The sequence below is a fragment of the Oryzias latipes genome, chromosome 14, assembly GCF_053564925.1.
Source record: "Oryzias latipes strain Hd-rR chromosome 14, Olatipes_Hd-rR_3.1".
NCBI lineage: Eukaryota > Metazoa > Chordata > Actinopteri > Beloniformes > Adrianichthyidae > Oryzias > Oryzias latipes.
In genome coordinates, this window is record NC_136250.1 from 6,252,207 (window position 1) to 6,273,468 (window position 21,262).

General features: G+C 40.4%; 1 protein-coding gene across 5 annotated transcripts in view; it reads left to right on the top strand.

Annotated features, from left to right (window-relative positions):
• The window catches only part of p4ha2 (procollagen-proline, 2-oxoglutarate 4-dioxygenase (proline 4-hydroxylase), alpha polypeptide 2), a 38,035-nt gene that overhangs the window by 9,856 nt on the left and 6,917 nt on the right, over positions 1-21,262 (top strand). For all 5 annotated transcript variants that reach the window (XR_013647535.1, XM_020699620.3, XM_011492379.4 and 2 more), the window contains exons 4-10: positions 2,371-2,522; positions 3,189-3,326; positions 6,143-6,382; positions 9,344-9,540; positions 10,486-10,662; positions 10,932-11,002; positions 13,081-13,180. Coding sequence is in view for 4 of the 5 variants with exons in the window: in XM_020699620.3 (XP_020555279.1) it covers positions 2,371-2,522; positions 3,189-3,326; positions 6,143-6,382; positions 9,344-9,540; positions 10,486-10,662; positions 10,932-11,002; positions 13,081-13,180 (1,075 nt within the window). In the remaining variant the exon portion in view is untranslated. The remainder of the gene's footprint in view (positions 1-2,370; positions 2,523-3,188; positions 3,327-6,142; positions 6,383-9,343; positions 9,541-10,485; positions 10,663-10,931; positions 11,003-13,080; positions 13,181-21,262) is intronic.

A 21,262-nucleotide genomic window follows, 5' to 3' on the forward strand; every position in this document is an offset into this window, starting at 1 on the left:
TTATAGCACTATAGCATTATAGCATTATAGCACCATAGCATTATAGCACCATAACATCATAGCATTATAGCACCATAGCATTATAGCACCATAGCATCATAGCACCATAGCATTATAGCAGCATAGCATTATAGCATCATAGCATTATAGCACCATAGCATTATAGCATCATAACATCATAGCACCATAGCATTATAGCACCATAGCATTATAGCACCATAGCATTATAGCATTATAGCACCATAGCATTATAGCATCATAGCATTATAGCACCATAGCATTATAGCATCATAACATCATGGCACCATAGCATTATAGCACCATAGCATTATAGCACCATAGCATTATAGCATCATAACATCATAACATCATAGCACCATAGCATTATAGCACCATAGCATTATAGCATCATAACATCATAGCATTATAGCACCATAGCATTATAGCATCATAACATCATAGCACCATAGCATTATAGCACCATAGCATTATAGCACCATAGCATTATAGCATCATAACATCATAGCACCATAGCATTATAGCACCATAGCATTATAGCACCATAGCATTATAGCACTATAGCATTATAGCATTATAGCACCATAGCATTATAGCACCATAGCATTATAGCACTATAGCATTATAGCATTATAGCACCATAGCATTATAGCACCATAACATCATAGCATTATAGCACCATAGCATTATAGCACCATAGCATCATAGCACCATAGCATTATAGCAGCATAGCATTATAGCATCATAGCATTATAGCACCATAGCATTATAGCATCATAACATCATAGCACCATAGCATTATAGCACCATAGCATTATAGCACCATAGCATTATAGCATTATAGCACCATAGCATTATAGCATCATAGCATTATAGCACCATAGCATTATAGCATCATAACATCATGGCACCATAGCATTATAGCACCATAGCATTATAGCACCATAGCATTATAGCATCATAACATCATAACATCATAGCACCATAGCATTATAGCACCATAGCATTATAGCACCATTGCATAATAGCTTCATAGCATTATAGCACCATAGCATTATAGCACCATAGCATTATAGCATCATAACATCATAGCATTATAGCACCATAGCATTATAGCACCATAGCATTATAGCATCATAACATCATAGCACCATAGCATTATAGCATTATAGCATTATAGCACCATAGCATTATAGCATCATAGCATTATAGCACCATAGCATTATAGCATCATAACATCATGGCACCATAGCATTATAGCACCATAGCATTATAGCACCATAGCATCATAGCATTATAGCACCATAGCATTATAGCATCATAGCATTATAGCACCATAGCATTATAGCACCATAGCATTATAGCATCATAGCATTATAGCACCATAGCATTATAGCACCATAGCATTATAGCACCATAGCATTATAGCACCATAGCATTATAGCATCATAACATCATAGCACCATAGCATTATAGCACCATAGCATTATAGCATCATAGCATTATAGCACCATAGCATTATAGCACCATAGCATTATAGCACCATAGCATTATAGCATCATAACATCATAACATCATAACATCATAACACCATAGCATCATAGCATTATAGCACCATAGCATTATAGCACCATTGCATTATAGCATCATAACATCATAGCATTATAGCATCATAACATCATAACATCATAGCACCATAGCATTATAGCACCATAGCATTATAACATCATAACATCATAACACCATAGCATCATAGCATCATAACATCATAACATCATAGCATCATAGCATCATAACATCATAACACCATAGCATCATAGCATCATAACATCATAACATCATAGCATCATAGCATCGGGGTCATCAACAAATCAACACTTTTTATTCAACTTTTTGGTTGTTGCTGGAAGTCCAGCAGGTTTATCCTCCAGCTCTTTCTGGATCTGGTTAAAAATCGTCACACCTTGCTGATCCATCAGCCAAACACTACACAGAGGTGAATTAAAGCCACACTCCTGTGAACGTTGTGTTTTTGGTGGATTTAACAGGTTATTGTAGCATTTTTCTCATGGACACATATAATGAAAATTCAGATTAAGTAAGTCAGATTGAGTATTTATTATTCAAATCGTGGTGAATCAGGAGCAGCCGCAGTAGCAATGGTGCAGCTGCTACAGTCGGAGGAGCATGAAAAAATTCACCAGGACTCATTTGATTCACTCTTCATTTGGCGATTAGCCCCCTCACTTTTACTCATCAAACAGGATGAGTGTTGATTTTGGACCCTGCTTTACCCTGACCTTCTATGTTATCTTGTCATATAAAATACAAATGTATCTATTTCTTTCTCAGTTGGGCCAACAAACTGGATGCTCTGACCAGAGTCTCCACCTCCGACCCAGAGGGTTACCTGGCCCACCCAGTAAACGCCTACAAACTGATGAAGAGGCTCAACACGGAGTGGTCTGAGCTGGAGAGCCTGGTGCTGCAGAACCCCTCTGATGGTAATCCAGAAGCATATGAGGGCATAGCGTGGTGTTATTTAGCTTTGCTTGAGGTTTTAGGATTGTCTGTGTTGTTCTCCTTCTGACTTTACAGAAGATGCCAGTTTTTGTGGGGAGCTGGATTCAGACAGTGTTTTTTTTTGTTGAATCAAGTTTATTGACTGAGCCTCTCATAAGTTTATAATGTCCTGGAAAACATATGTCTCATTTTCCCCTAAAAAAAGGATTGATAGTTTTTTTTTCATGGAGCTCAGCAGCCAACATTAAATCCAGCTGAACTGTGTGCAGAAGCATTACAAGTTTGGCTGCACATTGGTGAGATTTTCTCCCATGTAGATAAACGGAACAAGAAGGGAGTCTGCCATGTCTCATCTGCAGCTGTTCTACATCTATGCTGTTTTGGCCGTGTTCTCACTTTGTGTGTGTGATAAAAATACAGGCCTGAATCTGCGCTAGGCAGACAAACAGAGCATGACTACGTCCAAAAAATACAGTTTACGTGGCATTGAGATACAAAGCAGAGACTTAAAGAGAGTGATAGTGTGCTGTTCTTGAGGCTTTAGGGACTTGTGAGTTGCTCTCTGGTTAGATATTGTAAATCTGTGATTTAAAAAAAAAAAACTTCTTGAAGCTATGACTCGTTGACATTGATGTTTCTGTCTGCAGGGTTTATCTCCAACATGTCTGTGCACAGGCAGTATTTCCCCGATGAGGAGGACCAGACGGGAGCGGCCAAGGCGCTGATGCGCCTGCAGGACACGTATCAACTGGATTCTGAGGCCTTCTCCAAAGGAATGCTGCCAGGTGACCTAAGAGTCTGTGTGAGCCATGCGTTCATATTAAAGAAGTGGAAAAATAAAGAAGGTAGTGAAGAATCAATGCAGGCAATAAATGGAGTTTAGGTACTGACTAAGCTTAAAGCTAGTAAAAAAAAAAAAACAATTGTACATTTAAAAAGTAGACAATGTCAATTTGAAAAAAGTAAAATAAATCTTTTTTTCTTTAAATTTTAAATATTTGTGTTCAAGTTTACAATCTTGAGTTTAAAACTGTTTTCTATTCATTTTTCTATTCATTCTATTTTCCAATATTCCAATTGGTTTGTCATTCCCTTTAAGCTCATTCTGATTTGACCCCATTCAAATATTAGTAAATCATAAAATGAAATGAAACAAGCTCATTTCATATATAGGTTTAAAGCAGTTCCTTGTTTCTCCAAAAGCACAAACTGGATTGTGACTTTTTTTTGCATTTTTATGCATTCTTGCACGTGTGAAGGTAAAGAACCATTCCAGTGCCAGAAAAAGATGCTAATCGATGCAAACAAGTAAAGCAATCATGTTTTGGTATCTCGGTAATTTAAAAGTGTCACTGAGGGTGTATGGAGCTCCACTTCAGATCGCGTTTGATCATGTGACTTTTCCAAATGAAGCTTCATTTCATTACTGGCATATTGTCAAGTGTCGACCATTTGCGGCCGTTTTAAATTTAGAGCGGGGTCACTTTGTCCGTTCTTATAGAGTGACATCACTCGTCCTTTGTTTGTGGCGTTAATGAGTCAGTTGTGGATATTGTTTTGTCTCTCTAAAGCAGGGGTGTCAAACTCATGTTCGCTGAGGGCCACTTCAGCATAGTGGCTGTCCTCAAAGGGCCAGGTATAACTTATACATGTAACTAAATGTAATGAAAAATAAATGTAACTAGTTAATGTTAAATAACTCATTATTTATTTATTATAACCTTTTAACCCTTGTGCTATCCTAGGCACTTTAACATTGGGAGTTGGGTCATCTAGACCCACTAGACAGTGCGCTGAACCTTTTGTCTTCAATGATTTGTGATCTTCCCTGGTGTCCATGGATTACATGAAATCTTTCCACCTTTATCCACCTTTGTCATGGTAGGGAGAACATGGCAATGTAAGGGTGGGGTCATCTATGATAGCACAAGGGTTAAAGCCTGAAGACTCGCAGAGAAAAGCCCTGGATTCTTCAAAACCTTTCTGGTCCCTGAACACATCAGTGCGTGAGCCAATCACAACGCCTTTTAAAAATGATGTAAGAGGGACTTTGCTGTAACCACCGGTCAAAGTGAAAAAGACACATCTGTGGCATATAGTAGTGGATTTTTTCATAAACCGATTAGGGCTGCACGATGAGGAAAATTTGCGCCATGCGATATTAGTGATCAATATTGTGATAACGATAACTTATACTTGTCAGGTTATAACTAATAACTTGTCAGGTTTACATAGCAAGATGGCGGCGCGCGTAGGTGCTGCGGCTCTACATCTACTCCGCGCGCTGTCTCACTAGGGCTCAGAACATCATTAAGGACAGTTCACACCCTGGCTCAGACCTGTTCAACCTGATGCCCTCCGGGAGGCGCTACAGAGGCATCAGAAGCAAAACGAACAGACTAAAAAACAGCTTCTTTCCAAAGGCAATAACAATACTCAATTCCCAAATGCACAGATAAGAAAAAAAAAAAAAAAGAAAAAAAAAACATTCCTGTTAACTCTGTCCACAATCTGTCCACAGTGTCATCTATCTACCTCATTGCCACCTCTGCACTTTGACATGTCTATGCACAGTTTTTTCATACGCAATTTTTGCACTATTATCTCGGCACTCTCCAATACAGTTTACAGCTTATATTGCACACTTGTATATACTGTTTGTTTGCTTGTTTGATTTTATTATATTACAATGTTATCTTTACTACTTTTCCCTCCCTTACTGTTCTTGCACTGATGGTGATGCTTAAATCTCATTGTACTATGCACAATGACAATAAAGCCATTCTATTCTATTCTATTCTATATGATCAAATAGCAAGACATCCAGAAACATTATTCCAATTTAATTCCAACAGTTTAAAAATGATGCTCCAAATGACCCTCGTCGACGAATATCTAACATTAAAGGGCTCCATCCGATTGGTCAACAACGTCAAGGCGTCCATCTGATTGGTCAAATGCATAAATGTTACCTGGGGGGGGGGGGGGGCAGAGAGGAGGAGGCAGAAAGGTTCCAGGAACACAAGTCTTTAATAAGAGTCCAAAACTAAATAAAACCACTGCAGCAGGCAGGCAAACTCAGAACTCGAAAAACACTTCAAGGACACAGGAACTCGGGAACATCAACCTACAGCAAACTGCACTGGAACTGGGAAAACTTTAAGCTATGGATCAGCCCAGGAAGAAGGGAAAGACAGGACTTAAAGGATACAGACCAGACGAGACACAGGTGGAAACAATGAGGGCAGATGGGGACCAAAAGTAAAACTCGAAAAAACAAAACAGGAAACCTTTCAAAATAAAACAGGAACTGAACTCTAAACATGACAGAAGAAAAAGAGAACCAAAACACAAAAGCAAAGAAACTAAAACCGTGACAATAAATGGATTTAACGGCCTAATACCGATAATATCAAATAATGCAAATCTTGGCCGATACTGGCATCTATGTATCGCCCATCCCTAATTCATATATTCAAGAAGATGCATCGTAATTTCCCATCATATTCTTAGCGTATACAGTTATGTTGAAATACAAAATTTTATGAAATATTTGTTCAGTTCCAGGCAGTCGGTTTTATGGAATGAAGTCTGTCTGTAGGTGTTCACTCCAACGCCGTGCTGACAGTGGACGACTGCTTCGACATGGGGAAGACGGCTTACAACGACGCAGACTACTACCACGCCGTGCTGTGGTTTCAGCAAGCCCTGAAGCAGCTGGATGACGGAGAGGAAGCAGCGGTGTCCAAAGCAGACATTCTGGACTACCTCAGCTACTCGGTTTACCAAATGGGGGATTTGCCTCGGGCAATTGAGCTGACGCGGAGACTTGTGGCCATCGGTAAGCTGCAGAAAAAGAATATAAACCGACTTTTCTGAGAAAAAGACATTTTTGAAAGTCATTTAAGTTGAACTCAGATGAACTTTTCTTTGAAATACAGGGGCATTACTCAGCCATGGAGGCCAACCTCAAGCCTCTACTGTGACCTAATTAATGGGTCCTTCATGCCTCAATAGGCACTGCAGTCCACCCTGCTCTCTGACTGTGGTGGTTCCCTGTGATAACCAGAGGAGCAGGGTGTTGTCCACTCCAAGTAAAGACTTGTGGCTTTAAAGTGTTATTTCTGCACAAAGGCCTCTGTGAACGGCTGCAGGCTGTCTTTTTTTTAGAGTTGTGGTGTTCCTGTTGACGTGCCAAGTAAAGGGAATCAGAGCAGAGCTAATGCTCAGCCGCTGTGCTTCATCGCTTATAACAAAAATAACCAAACCATCTCAGGTTTTTCCACGCAGGTTTTACACCGATTGACTAAAGTCAAGTTAACAGAGAATTTGACATATTTTCAGACACTCAACCCAAGTTTGACTTGATGTGTAACCTAAAGATGCACAATTTAGATATTAAAAATATTGACCTAATATTTCTTTTAGCACTTTTAGAAAACTAGAAATCTTTGCCATCTTTTCCTGGAAAAGATGGATCATAAACAATATACTTGCACAGTGGCATAATGAAGCATTATAATGAATAAAACCAAAAGAATGGAAGTTTACAGTGAACACAGTTAAATGTGATTAGGAGCTGCTCTTATTTGACTCTAAATAATTGCATTTGAAACGTTAATGGGAAGCCTTTTTATTAAATAACTATAGATTCATTAATTACCTATAAATAAGGAAAAGCATTTTTTTTTGTTAGATTCTTATTTCCAAATTAAAGGGAAGCGCCCAGTTGTTGCTGTAGGACTAGTTTGGTACTGGAGGCAGGTTGAACTTTTGAAGTTGTCGCAGGAAGTTCAACCTCTGCCGGGCCTTTTTCTGAGTTGATGTGGTAGATCCACTTAAGGTCCTGTGAGATGGTGGACCCTAGGGACCTGAGGGGACTGTCCTGTTGAGAATTGAGAGTGGAACGGGTGGGGCGTTCCTCCTGAAGTCGACTGTCATCCTTACAGTTTTAGGTGGGTTCAACTCCAGATGGTTCCGGCTGCACCAGAGAACTCGCCGCTCCACTTCTCCTCTGTATGCAGACTCATCGCCATGCCGGACGAGTTCAATGAATGTGGTGTCGTCTGCGAACTTTAGAAGTTTCACAGAGGGGACTCCTGAGGGACAGTCAGTGAGGGAGAAGAGCAGTGGGGAGAGAACACACCCCTGGGGGGCGCCAATGTTCAGAATCCGGTTGCTGGATGTGATGCGTCCCAGTTTCACCTGCTGTGTCCTGTAAGTCGGGAAACTGGTGATCCACTGACAGATGGAGGGAGAGTTTGTGGTGGAGAAGCTCTGGGACGATGGTGTTGAATGTGGAACTAAAGTCTACAGATAGGACCAGTGCCTACGTCCCTGCAGAGTTAAGCTGGTGCAGGGTGTAGTGGAGAGCCATGTTGACTCGTTGTCCCCTGACCTGTATGCTCTGTAGGCAAACTAGGCAGAGGTGATGTCCTTCACGTGGCCCAGCACCAGTGGCTCAAAGGATTTCATGACCACAGAGGTCAGGGCGACTGCTCTGTAGTCATTTAATCCTGCGACAGGGGACTTCTTGGAAACTGGGATGATGGTGGAGAGTTTGAAACTATCAGGGACCACGCACTTCTCCAGTGTGGATGGGAGCCAGCTGGTCAGCAGAGAGTTTCAGGCAGGATGGGGACACTCTATCATCTCCTGGAGCCTTCTTGATCTTAAACTGCTGACGGACTCACACCTCGTTCACAGACCCTCAGTGCAGGCGAGGGGTCAGGTGTGGGGGAGGTAGGTCATGTGTCATGGAAATGGTGGGTGAAGAGAAAGGTGTAGTCCTTTCAAACATGGAATAGTAGTTGTTAAGGTCCTCAGCCAGGCGGGACCTCTCTGCAGGGCGGGGGGTGGTCTTCTGTAGTTGGTGATTTCCAAACTGCAGTGGAGTCGTTGGCAGAAAACCGGTACGTCAACTTTGCAGTGTAGATCCTAATGATGATTGAGCCGTTTCTAGCCACAGTCAAAAAACTTGTGTGCTTTTGGATGATGTTGTTTCTGCAGGGCGGCAGCAGTTCAATAGACGTTCACCTCTGATTTGTAGGCATGACCCTCACCCCGTTTCCTTCCCTGTTGCTGAGAGTTCTCTGTTTAAGTAAAGCAGGGAGCTTGACTTATTTTAGCCCAGTGTATTTTCTACATAACAAATAAACTGTTTTTCAAAATGCATTTTTTTAATCTGCTCCTGATTAACAATGATTTGGATAAAAAAAAACTCAGAAATGCAATTTTGAGATTCATTATCTTAATGCATTTTCTCTACCATCAGAAAAATGCCATGTTAAAAAAAAAACATTTTTATCAGAGCGAGTCTTTGAAGTAATTCCAGAGGTTACATTTCCTAAAGGTTTGAAGTTTTTATCTGTAGCTCATTATTAGAATCAGGTCATTATGATTTTCCTGCAGCAACGGCCTTGTGCGGAGAATATGCCGTCTTTCATAGTGTCCACAAGATGGCAGACTTGTTAAATGACATGGGGAAGAAAATAACAGGATTGTCAAACACAAAAGAAATACCCAAACGATAGACAAAAAAAAGTTATAACATATGACAGCTTGTTGAACATTTCTTGTAATTAAACATGGTTTAAAAGTGAGGAGCATGTGAGAAATGCATTTCATTTCTACCAAACCTTTTGATAAAGAGATAGTTAATGTAAGAAGCAATCAAAACTCTCAAATTAACCCTGTTATAATGAATTTGAGTGATTGTATTTGTCAAAAAAAGATACAATTCGTTTATTAAAGGGTTGGTTTGGTTATGGACCCCTTACCACCAGTCTTTCTGCACTGACAGACCCTAACCACCAGAGGGCAGGAGGAAACCTCCGTTATTTTGAGCAACTGCTAATGAAGCAGCTCAAAGAGTCCAACCAGGACTACCAGCCTCCCTCTGAGGAGCCCATTCAGCTGGGGACCTACACCCGACCAAAAGACCACCTGCCTGAGAGGGAGACTTATGAGGCGCTGTGCAGAGGAGAGGGGTTACAACTGGTGAGAGCCCAATTATCCATAACCACATGTTTGGTTTCTACAGAAAATCAAAGAGTTATAATTGACGGATAAAACAAAACAGTGTGCTTGAAAAGAAGTGGGTAGAAGAAAAATCTTGTATGATCCCACTGCTTTTTACAACACCTTATGTGGGTATATTTCTATTTACAGTTTATTATTGTTTCCTCAAAAAATGACTGTATAGCACCTATGCAGAAGTGACATTTGCTTGGTGTAGTTTTTGACTTTTTTGTGAGTTATTTTTAGTTTATTGCCTCAGTAAAACAACAGGCTGCAGACATGGTGAAGGACAGCTGTCTGATGGATTACTGGCTTAACATTGTCAAGCTACAGCCTGGAAATAAATGACTTATCATTAAAAGCTGAGTTCATATTAAAGAACATCTTGATCTTTACTTTAAAGTGAGGAACATATTTTAAACATGTTATTTATCTCAGAAAAGTTGTTACAGCATTTAATTCTACATCCCCAATCAAGTGACCAATCGTTCTTGTAATTTTCTTCTTTTGACCTCTCAGTTAAGATAATATAATGTAAGATAGAACTTTTATTGATCCCACTATGGGGAAATTGCTTTGGTACCATGACTCAAAACAAAAGATAATAATAAAAACAACAGATAACAAATAGAATTAAAACACAATAACTAACACAGGAAAGTGCTCAGAGTCTAATGAAGGATGATAATAATAAAGATCAAATTTTAAATGAGTCTTATTGGATTTTTCTTTGAAAAGCTAAAATTTTGACATAAACATGAAAATGATGCAGTAGAAGCAATATTATATTAAATACTAATGAATAAAATAATGATATTGAAATGCGAGCCTGATTAAGCTCTATGGCGAAGCATTAATGAAAAAACTAAAAAGGACTCAGTTCTGTAATTGTTTCCTAAAGTTCTCCTTTTCTTGTCATTCCAGACTGAAGCAAGGAGGAGTCGTCTGTTCTGTCGCTACCACGACGGTAAAAGGAGCCCCCGTCTCCTGCTGAAGCCCATAAAGGAAGAGGACGAGTGGGACAACCCTCACATCGTGCGCTACCTGAACATCCTATCAGACCAGGAGATCGAGAAGATTAAAGAGCTGGCAAAGCCCAGGGTGAGGTGCTCCCCCCCCCCCCCCCCCCCCCCTTCATTCATAGCAGAGCACATCTTCTGGATTCAGAAAGGTTCTGTTCATAGAAAAAATTTGATTTTTTTTAAGGAAATTTATTTCCATATTCCACAAATGATTTTCCAAACCAGCAAGTTTAATTCTGTGCAGGAAAATTAGTTCATACATGGATGGTGTAAAATCCGTGAGTTGCTGGGTAATCTCAAAGTAGAGTAAACACACTGAATGCTTGTTTTATGCTTTTATTTTTGAAGCTTGCCAGAGCTACAGTCCGAGACCCTAAAACTGGCGTCCTGACTACAGCACCCTACCGAGTATCTAAAAGGTGAGCTATTAAGATAACATCAGTTCGAAAAAAGCTTTATTTTATTTTATTCAGAACTAATCCAAAAGACCTTTCATGGTTCTTTTTGAGGGTATTTTAGGGCCAGTAGTTATTAGGCTGCCAAAAATACACTGACCAAAAATATAAACGCAACACTTTTGTTATTGCTCCCATTTATTATGGTATGACCTCAAAGATGTGAAACATTTTCCACATACACAAAATAACCAGTTCTCTGAAATATTGTTCATAAATCTGTCTAAATCTGTGATAGTGAGCACTTCTCCTTTGCCAAGACAATCCATCCAACCTCACAGGTGTGCCATATCAAGATGCTGATTAGACAGCATGATTATTGCACAGGTGTGCCTTAGACTGGCTACAAGAAAAGGCCACTCTGAAATCTTCAGTTTTGTTTTATTGAGGGGGTCAGGGGACTCAGACAACTAGTGTTGTGTGACCACCATTTGCCTCAAGAAGTGCGACACATCTCCTTCGCATAGAGTTGATCCGGGTGTCTATTGTGGCCTGTGGAATGTTGGTCCACTCTTCTTCAATGGCTGTGCGAAGTTGCTGGATATTGGCAGGAACTGGAACACGCTGTCGTATTCGCCGATCCAGAGCATCCCAAACATGCTCAATGGGTGACATGTCCGGTTAGTATGCTGGCCATGCAAGAACTGGGATGTTTTCAGCTTCCAAGAATTGTGTACAGATCCTTGCAACATTGGGCCGTGCATTATCATGCTGCAACATGAGGTGATGTTGTTGGATGTACGGCACAACAATGGGCCCCAGGATCTCTTCACGGTATCTCTGTGCATTCAAAATGCCATCAATGAAACGCACCTGTGTTCTTCGCCCATAACATATGCCTGCCCATACCATAACCCCACCACCACCATGGGCTACTCGATCCACAACATTGACATCAGAAAACTGCTCACCCACACAACGCCACACATGCTGTCTGCCATCTGCCCTGAACAGTGTAAACCGGGATTCATCCGTGAAGAGAACACCTCTCCAACGTGCCAGATGCCATCGCATGTGAGCATTTGCCCACTCAACTCGGTTACGATGACGAACTGGAGTGAGGTCGAGACCTTGATGAGGACGACGAGCATGCAGATGAGCTTCCCTGAGACGGTTTCTGACAGTTTGTGCAGAAATTCTGTGGTTATGCAAACCGATTGTTTCAGCAGCTGTCTGAGTGGCTGGTCTCAGACGAACTTGGAGGTGGACATGCTGGATGTGGAGGTCTTGGGCTGGTGTGGTTACATGTGGTCTGCGGTTGTGAGGCCGGTTGGATGTGCTGCCAAATTCTCGGAAACGCCTTTGGAGATGGCTTATGGTGGAGAAATGAACATTCAATTCCCTAGCAACAGCACTGGTGGACATTCCTGCTATCAGCATGCCAATTGCACGCTCCCTCAAAACTTGCGACATCTGTGGCATTGTGCTGTGTGATACAACTGAAGATTTCAGAGTGGCCTTTTCTTGTGGCCAGTCTAAGGCACACCTGTGCAATAATCATGCTGTCTAATCAGCATCTTGATATGGCACACCTGTGAGGTGGGATGGATTGTCTTGGCAAAGGAGAAGTGCTCACTATCACAAATTTAGACAGATTTGTGAAAAATATTTCAGAGAACTGGTTATTTTGTTTATGTGGAAAATGTTTCACATCTTTGAATTCATACCATAATAAATGGGAGCAATAACAAAAGTGTTGCGTTTATATTTTTGGTCAGTGTATAAGAATGACTATCTGGAAAGTTTGAAGCAAAGATCAGTTTTAGGTAAAAATAGTAATCCCTTGCTGTCTATAGAAGCATATTTGTTTCAAACTTACCTTAATTTAGCATCTCCTTGAAAGCAAGGACATACAGTAAGTGAAAACTATTTTATTTTATATCAGGGGAAAATATTCAGGCTCCAAGGGGTCAAATTACAGGTCTCCCTAATACATTAAAACAGAAGTCTGCTTATTGATGAGTCGCTAACATATAGCTGAAACACACTTTAAAATGAAAGTTTAATATTTTTGCAATAAAAAATTTGCTTTTTTTATTCAGTGCATGGTTGGAAGGAGAAGATGATCCTGTCATCGACAGAGTCAATCAGAGAATACAAGACATCACTGGCCTAACAGTGGAAACTGCAGAGTTATTGCAGGTAATGTACAAGAAAAGATTATGTTTTATTATTGGAACATCTACAGTATCTTTATTTGCAGGAAAAAACCTGTCAGGTTTTGAGTAATTACACTCAGAAAAAAAATGGTTAAACAGATCTGGTTCCAATTAGCTCTTAAATTACGTATAAGATAACAGATGAAAAACAAAACGTGACATTGTAGCCTGAAACGCAGCCCTAAGTCAAATCTTCAATATGCCAGAAATGTGGTTTCAGCTCTCAGAGATTCCATGTGATTTGAAGAAAGCAGCAGCCACATCCTCTCAAGCACACTTGATTTACTGAAGCTTGGAAGAAGTTTTGGCAATTTTCAAACCTGATATTTGCCAGTTTCTTTTTTAATTTTTTTGGGGGGCATAATTCAAATGGTATAAAAAAGAAACAAAAGTGTTGCTACCAACAAATCTGTGAAGAATTATAAAGCGATTTCTACATTTTGTCTAGATTTTTTTGCGACCAACGCAAATCCTTCAGGGATGGAAAACATTTAAATTAGGGATGGCACGTTTGACACAGACGTTTCGGCGCGCGTTTCACCTTCATGAAACAGAGTGTTTCGGGGCGTGTGTCAACTAGCGCAGATTACATGGTTGATGACGTATGACGCGCCAAATGCATCGTTTGTTAGAACCACGGTTAAGATGTCACTTGCGTTTCGAACAGTTGGGTGCGCTATTCTCTATTCACCAGATGCCGCAGTTCTGTGTGGTTTCAAAGCCCTGAATGGGTGGTTCATTTTTCTGGCACAATTACATGAACCCCAAGGGAAGCTTCATGAAGCTTCTATTCACATCCCTAATTTAAATGGTTGCCAAACAAAACACTTGCATTAGCTGCTGCTAACAGTAAATTTCCAGTTTAACTGTCAGGTTGGGAGGTCTTGTGGTCATCAAGGACCCAAAATGCAGAGACGGGAGGCACACGGTTCCAGGGCAGGGGGTTTATTTAACAAAAGGCGCTGCAGAGCAGGGCAACAAAACTAAACTTACTGTGGGCAAAACATGAAAACATGGCAGAAGGGAAGAGACGGTAATGGACCAGCACAGACAGCACTGACAAGACACAGGTGAACAGGATCAGGAGAGATTGGGACTAGGGAAGTAGAACTCAAAAGCATGACAAAACAGGAAACCTTTCAAAATAAAACAGGAAACAGAACTCAAACATGACAGAAACAATACGGAAAGCAAAAACCAATACAAAGAAACCCACACCATGACATTAAGAGGGGCCTGTTGCACAAAAGTAAGATAAGGGATTAAGCCAGGATATCTTGGTGATCCTGGCTCAATTGATCCCCAATCCGGTTGCACTAAAGCTGGATAGGGGGCAGGAGGATATGTTATGGTATAAGTTACCATGGAGATTTATTCTGTGGAGCTAGCCTGCTCCAGACCAGGCTAACTTCCAGGATCTATTTAATCTCATCCCTAATGTCAGTCAGCAGTCGCCACAAATGGAAACCAATAGTTATTTCATTGCTCACCATACATTGTTATCACATATAACTAGACCCGCTGTCATTATTTAAACGTTCGTGATCATTAATTTCAATCATTTTGGATAAATAATGAGTTTTAGATGATGTTGCTATCATTAGATAATTTACAGTTTCCCATAGACTATAAGGCTATATGTAAAATGATAGAACATTAGGGCCACAGAGGGAAAAAAAGACAAGTCATAATATTGTAACCAGTTGTTTTAAAGGAGGACAGTTGTTAAAATGACAGATGTTGGGCATTTCGTGAAATTGTCCTTCAGTATGGTTTCATAAACGAAGACATGCTGATGTGCCAGAATACGAAGTATCACATTTTCATAACTATCAAAACTGTAAAAAGAATATGTTGCTTTTCTGCAGAAAGAACCAGCCTCATAAATTTATTACTTTATCCTTTTTTCCTTAGTGGGCCCTAGTACTCTGTCATACAAAATAATACACATTCCATTAAAATATAAAAACACAATGTGTAACATTATATTTCTTTATTGAATAAGGACAAAACAAAGCAGGTAAACTACACTCAAAAAACGTTCACTTTGAATGAACATAAAAAAATTATGGAAATGATTTCCACATGATTAGATAGGGTTACTTGAACAAAAATGAATCATATTGGTCCTACTCAATGTACTTAGGTTCAAACTAATAAAGTTGATTCAATCTAAATACTGCAGTTGGACCCAACTTTAAATTAATATTGTTGCTCACTCTAAAAAGATAAAAGTTGATCCTACTAATTTGAATCACTTCAATTGGTCACACCTCATTAAATTAAGTTTATTCAACTTAAATTTGTATGACTACCTAACACAACTTATGTTGATATAACTTAATTTTTTGCTTTAATTTTATTTATACATCTGACATTGATAAAGTTTTCCAAAGTTCCAACCAATGGGTCTTTTAATTTTCACATCAAAGACATTAAATACGCAGTAATATCCCACATCACAAGACAGGAATTCTAATAACGCAAATTCCGTTTTAAGTTACATGAACAGTTCACCGCACAAGGGGTTTGGTCATCATCCTCTCCCACACTCTAACTCATGGTGCAGAAAAGAAATAAACATATCAGTTTAAATCACTAGTTAAAACAGAGTAAAACAGCTAGACAATAAAACCCACGGACAAAAACTCCCACTTACACCCCAATCTGCCCAGATAGACAAAGAAAATGGAATCCCACAATTCCTTGAGATTACTAATGTATCCAATTTAACGGTATCATATTGGATCACCATGATTGAAATTAGTAACTTTTAAATGGATTATTTTTATGTACGATCGACATGATTCATTCACGTAAGATTTACAAACATAACATTTTCTGGTTGAAATGACAACTTACATTTTCATAAAATTAATTGGCTGGTAATTTAATTTAAAAAAATCTTGAGTGTGCTTTATCACTGTGGCAGTGTTGCCTTTCTTCTTAATTATATCTTTTACCTCCTCGTATGCCTCCATGAGGATTTGTGCTTCCGACGGGGAAAGGTACGCGACTCTAGTTGCCATGGTAAATCAGTTTATCTTTGATCTTCGGCGGGGTCTGTTTGAGTGAGCCGTGAGCGTGCACCTATCCAGGATTGGTTACACCTGGCTTGATGAATCCGTGTCTGCTCATCCTGGCTTGGTCTTTGTGCAACCAATTAAGCCTGGACGCACATGTTTTGGATTCATTGAGCTCAGCTCAGTCATTTATCCCGGATGTCTTAATTCTACTTTTGTGCAACAGGCCCCAGGTCATTAGGGTTTATTGAAAATATGTTTACATATTTATTGTTTGGGTGTATGTTTGTAAATTTGCAGTATGCTTACAGCATGGGCACAGTGTGGGTGTATGATCCAGAGGTTATTAGTCTGTAAGTGGTAAAGATAAAACAGCTAATATCCAGCTGAGCTCATGGAGATGTAGGATTTCTTAGAATGGCTCTTTTTGACTATTTTGAAGTTCCCAGTGTTTCATCCAATCCTACAAACTCAAAGAAATCCCGAAAATAAATAATGTCACGATCAGTGTGGGCACAATATGCAGGACGCAGAAAGCTCAGAAAAAGCGTTCGTTTTATTTCGGAAATAAACTTAGAATTGCTTGAAATACTGCCAGATGCTCGTAGCTCGGGAAACACACAAAACAATCCGGCAACAAACGTGAGGAAGACGCAGATTATAAAACAGGAGGAGTGATGAACCAGCAACAAACAGGTGCGCACAACAGGGGGGTATTCCAGGAAGCATGTTTAAACTACCCTGACTTTAACCCTGAACTCTGGCTGAAATCCGCCTGAACTTGCTTACTCTGGGTATGTCGGTTCCAAAAGACTAGATATGAGTTAGCGTAATTACGCTCGACTTGGTAACCCTGGGTAATGCACGTGCACAGCAGGTACATAAAGACATTCTCAATGGATCGCCGATTTACGGAGTCACCATGGAAACGCTTGGTGAAAAAAAAAGGAAAGTGCTATACTTCAGTGAGACGGAATCAGAGATTAATGACGGCGTATGAAGATTATACGTCCATCAAAAAAGTAACACGGCTGCATCATCAGCAAAAGAAAGAGTTTCTGCTTGTAGTAGAAGAACAGACAAAGTAAACACACGAGATTCTGATCTTGTTTCCATTTTCCTTGTGACACGTATATATATATATATAACTTATCCAATTTTGCCACCTTAAATGAACTTTCTTGAACTCTCATATGTCATAAGTGTGAGCCGGCAGACATGCTCATTTTTAAAACAATAAAAAGGACGAAAAAAAATTCAATTAAATTCATCAAAGAAACTTCTGACGTTGTCATTACAGAAAGGAATGGTAGGGGTGCTATATAAACTCCTCATCCTCTCCTTCACTCTCACTCAGGGTGCAGAGACTTAAGCATAGTAGGACAGCTAAATAACTAAACACATTTGGTCAAAAACCCACACTTAAACCCAAATCTGTCCAAACAGGCAAAGGGAATTGTTTCCCACAATCCCTTGCGGTGCCGATCTAACAGCAGCACCAAAGTTACACCTACTTAATTGAATTAATTTCAATGAAAGTACAATAACTGTCTGAAAACTACATGTTATTTTTAAGACGACTTAACAAAAAAAGGATTTATCTTAACTGAAGCAAATAATTAAGTTGGATCAAAGTAAAAAAGTTTATTTTTCCAACATCCATATGTGGTCTTATCACCCTCTCACGGTGCAAAAAGTATTATCTGAACTTCTTCATCCATTAAATCCTCTTCAAATAGACACGCCATGCTGCTTCACCTCTCTAAAAACAAATTAACTTTCAACTAAACCTGCTCCAGACCAGGGGGGTATTCCAGAAAGCAGGTTATGCTAGCTCCCACGGTAAGTTTGAGGCTAAGGAGGTTCCAGAAATGGAGGTATGTTTCAGGGTAGGTCAAGTTGCCATAGCAACTCGTGCTCTGAACATAACCTGGTCTGGAGCAGGTTTAGTTGAAGGTTAGTTTGTTTTCAGAGAGGTGAAGCAGCATGGCGTGTCCATTTGAAGATGATTTAGTGGATGAAGAAGCTCAGATAATACTTTTTCCACCATGAGAGGGTGATAAGACCACATATGGATGTTGGAAAGATAAACTATTTTTACTTTGATCTAACTTAATTATTTGCTTCAGTTAAGATAATTAAAAATCTTTTTTTTGTTAAGTCAGTTTAAAAATAACACACAGTTTTTAAACAGTTATGTTGCTTTCATTCAAATTAATTCAATTAAGTAGGTGTAACTTTGGTGCTGCTGTTAGATCGGCACCGCAAGGGATTGTGGGATACCATTCCCTTTGCCTGTCTGGACGGATTTGGGTTTAAGTGTGGGTTTTTGACCAAATGTGTTTAGTTGTTTAGCTGTTTTACTGTGTTTTACAGTGTTTTGCCGAGTTATTTTGTCCTACTTTGCTCAAGTCTCTGCACCATGAGGGAGAGGGAGGGAGAGGATGATGAGTTTATATAGCACCCCTACAATCAAATATTATACTGACAATGTTGGAAAATTCCTAAATGAATGAACGCATCAAGCACACACTGTTTTGTTCTTTTTATTGTCATAAAAATGAGTATATCTGCCGGCTCAAACTTAGACATATGAGAGTTCAAGAATTATAATTCATTAAGATGGAAAAAAGATTAATTGAATTGGAGTAATATGACATTTATTTAAATAAATATGTAAATTTGAGTTGTATAAACAATTATTGAGTTTTATAGACGTAAGAAATTAGGTTGAATAAATTTAACTCAATTACTTGTTACCAATAGAAGTAATTCATTTAAGTTGGCAAAATTGGATAAGTTATATATATATATATATCATCCACAACACTTTAGACATACCGGATCGGTCGAGGCCCGGGTTAACAACGACCGCCACCGATGCTGTTAACCTACAGGGTGTCGGTGGAAATTTGACTACTGTTGGTCGAAGAAAGAGGGGAGGCAGAAGGGCCCGTGGCCAGAGAGAGAAGGGAAAAGGCAGGAACATAGGTTTGAGAATAGGGACTCTTAACGTTGGCACAATGAAAGGGAAAGGCAGAGAGCTGGCAGACATGATGGAGAGAAGGAAGGTAGATGTACTGTGTGTGCAGGAGACAAGGTGGAAGGGCAGCAAGGCACGTAGTATTGGAGGAGGATACAAACTGTTCTATCATGGTGTTGATAGGAAGAGAAACGGGGTAGGTGTGATTCTGAAGGGGGAGTTTGTAAACAGTGTTCTAGAGGTGAAAAGAGTCTCAGACAGGATGATGAGCTTAAAGTTAGAAATCGAAGGGGTGATGGTGAATGTAGTCAGTGGGTATGCGCCACAGGTTGGCTGTGAGTTAGAAGTGAAGGAGAGATTCTGGAGTGAGTTGGATGAGGTCATAGAGAGTTTCCCCAGAGGAGAGAGAGTTGTTATTGGAGCAGACTTTAATGGGCATGTTGGTGAGGGCAATAGAGGTGATGAGGAGGTGATGGGCAGGTTTGGTGTGAAGGAAAGGAATCTGGAGGGACAGATGGTGGTGGACTTTGCGAAGAGGATGGAAATGGCTGTAGTCAACACTTACTTCCAGAAGAGAGAGGAACATAGAGTGACATACAGAAGTGGAGGTAGGAGTACCCAGGTGGACTACATCCTATGTAGACGAGGTCATTTGAGAGAGGTTAATGACTGCAAAGTGGTGGTAGGAGAGAGTGTAGCCAGACAGCACCGCATGGTGGTGTGTAAGATGACTCTGGAGGTCAGGAAGAAGAAGAGAGGGAAAACAGAAAAGAAGACCAAGTGGTGGAAGCTACAGAATGAAGAAACTTGTGAGGAATTTAGGCAGAAGTTGAGACAGGTTCTGGGTGGTCAGGATGAGCTTCCAGATGACTGGGAAACTACAGCAGAAATTATCAGGGAAACAGGTAGGAAGGTGCTAGGTGTGTCATCTGGAAAGAGGAAAGACGGTAAAGAGACTTGGTGGTGGAATGAGGAAGTACAGGAATGCGTCCAGAGGAAGAGGTTGGCTAAAAAGAAGTGGGATGTAGAAAGGACTGAGGAAGGTAGACAGGAGTACAAGGAAGCGCAGCGTAGAGTGAAAAGAGAGGTGGCAAAGGCCAAACAGAAGGCTTACGATGAGCTATATGACAGGTTAGACACAAAGGAAGGAGAGAAGGACTTGTACAGGCTAGCCAGACAGAGAGACAGAGATGGGAAGGACGTGCAACAGATAAGGGTGATTAAGGACAGAGATGGAAAGGTGCTAACAACCCAGGAGAGTGTACAGAAAAGATGGAAGGAGTATTTTGAGGAGCTGATGAACGTGGAAAATGACAGGGAAAGAAGGGAGGAAGATGTGGTTGTTGTGGAGCAGGAAGTAGCAGAGATTGGAAAGGATGAGGTTAGGAAGGCTCTGAAAAGGATGAAGAGCGGAAAGGCCGTTGGTCCTGATGACCTACCTGTGGAGGTATGGAAGTGCTTAGGAGAGACAGCAGTGGAATTTCTAACGAGGTTGTTCAATAGGATTTTAGAGAGTGAGAAGATGCCTGAGGAATGGAGGAGAAGCGTTCTGGTTCCGATCTTTAAGAACAAGGGTGACACGCAGAACTGCAGCAACTATAGAGGAATAAAGTTGATGAGCCACACAATGAAGCTGTGGGAAAGAGTAGTGGAAGCCAGGCTTAGGAAGAAGGTGGAGATTTGTGAGCAGCAGTATGGTTTCATGCCCCGTAAGAGCACCACTGATGCCATTTTTGCTTTGAGAATGTTGATGGAAAAGTACAGAGAAGGTCAGAAGGAGCTGCACTGTGTGTTCGTAGATTTAGAGAAGGCGTATGACAGGGTGCCGAGGGAGGAGCTGTGGTACTGTATGAGGTCGTCTGGAGTGGCAGAGAAGTATGTCAGAGTAGTTCAGGACATGTATGAGAGAAGTATGACGGTGGTGAGATGTGCTGTAGGTCAGACAGAGGAGTTCAAGGTGGAGGTGGGACTACACCAAGGATCAGCTTTGAGTCCTTTTTTGTTTGCTATGCTGATGGACAGGCTGACAGACGAGGTAAGACAGGAATCTCCCTGGACA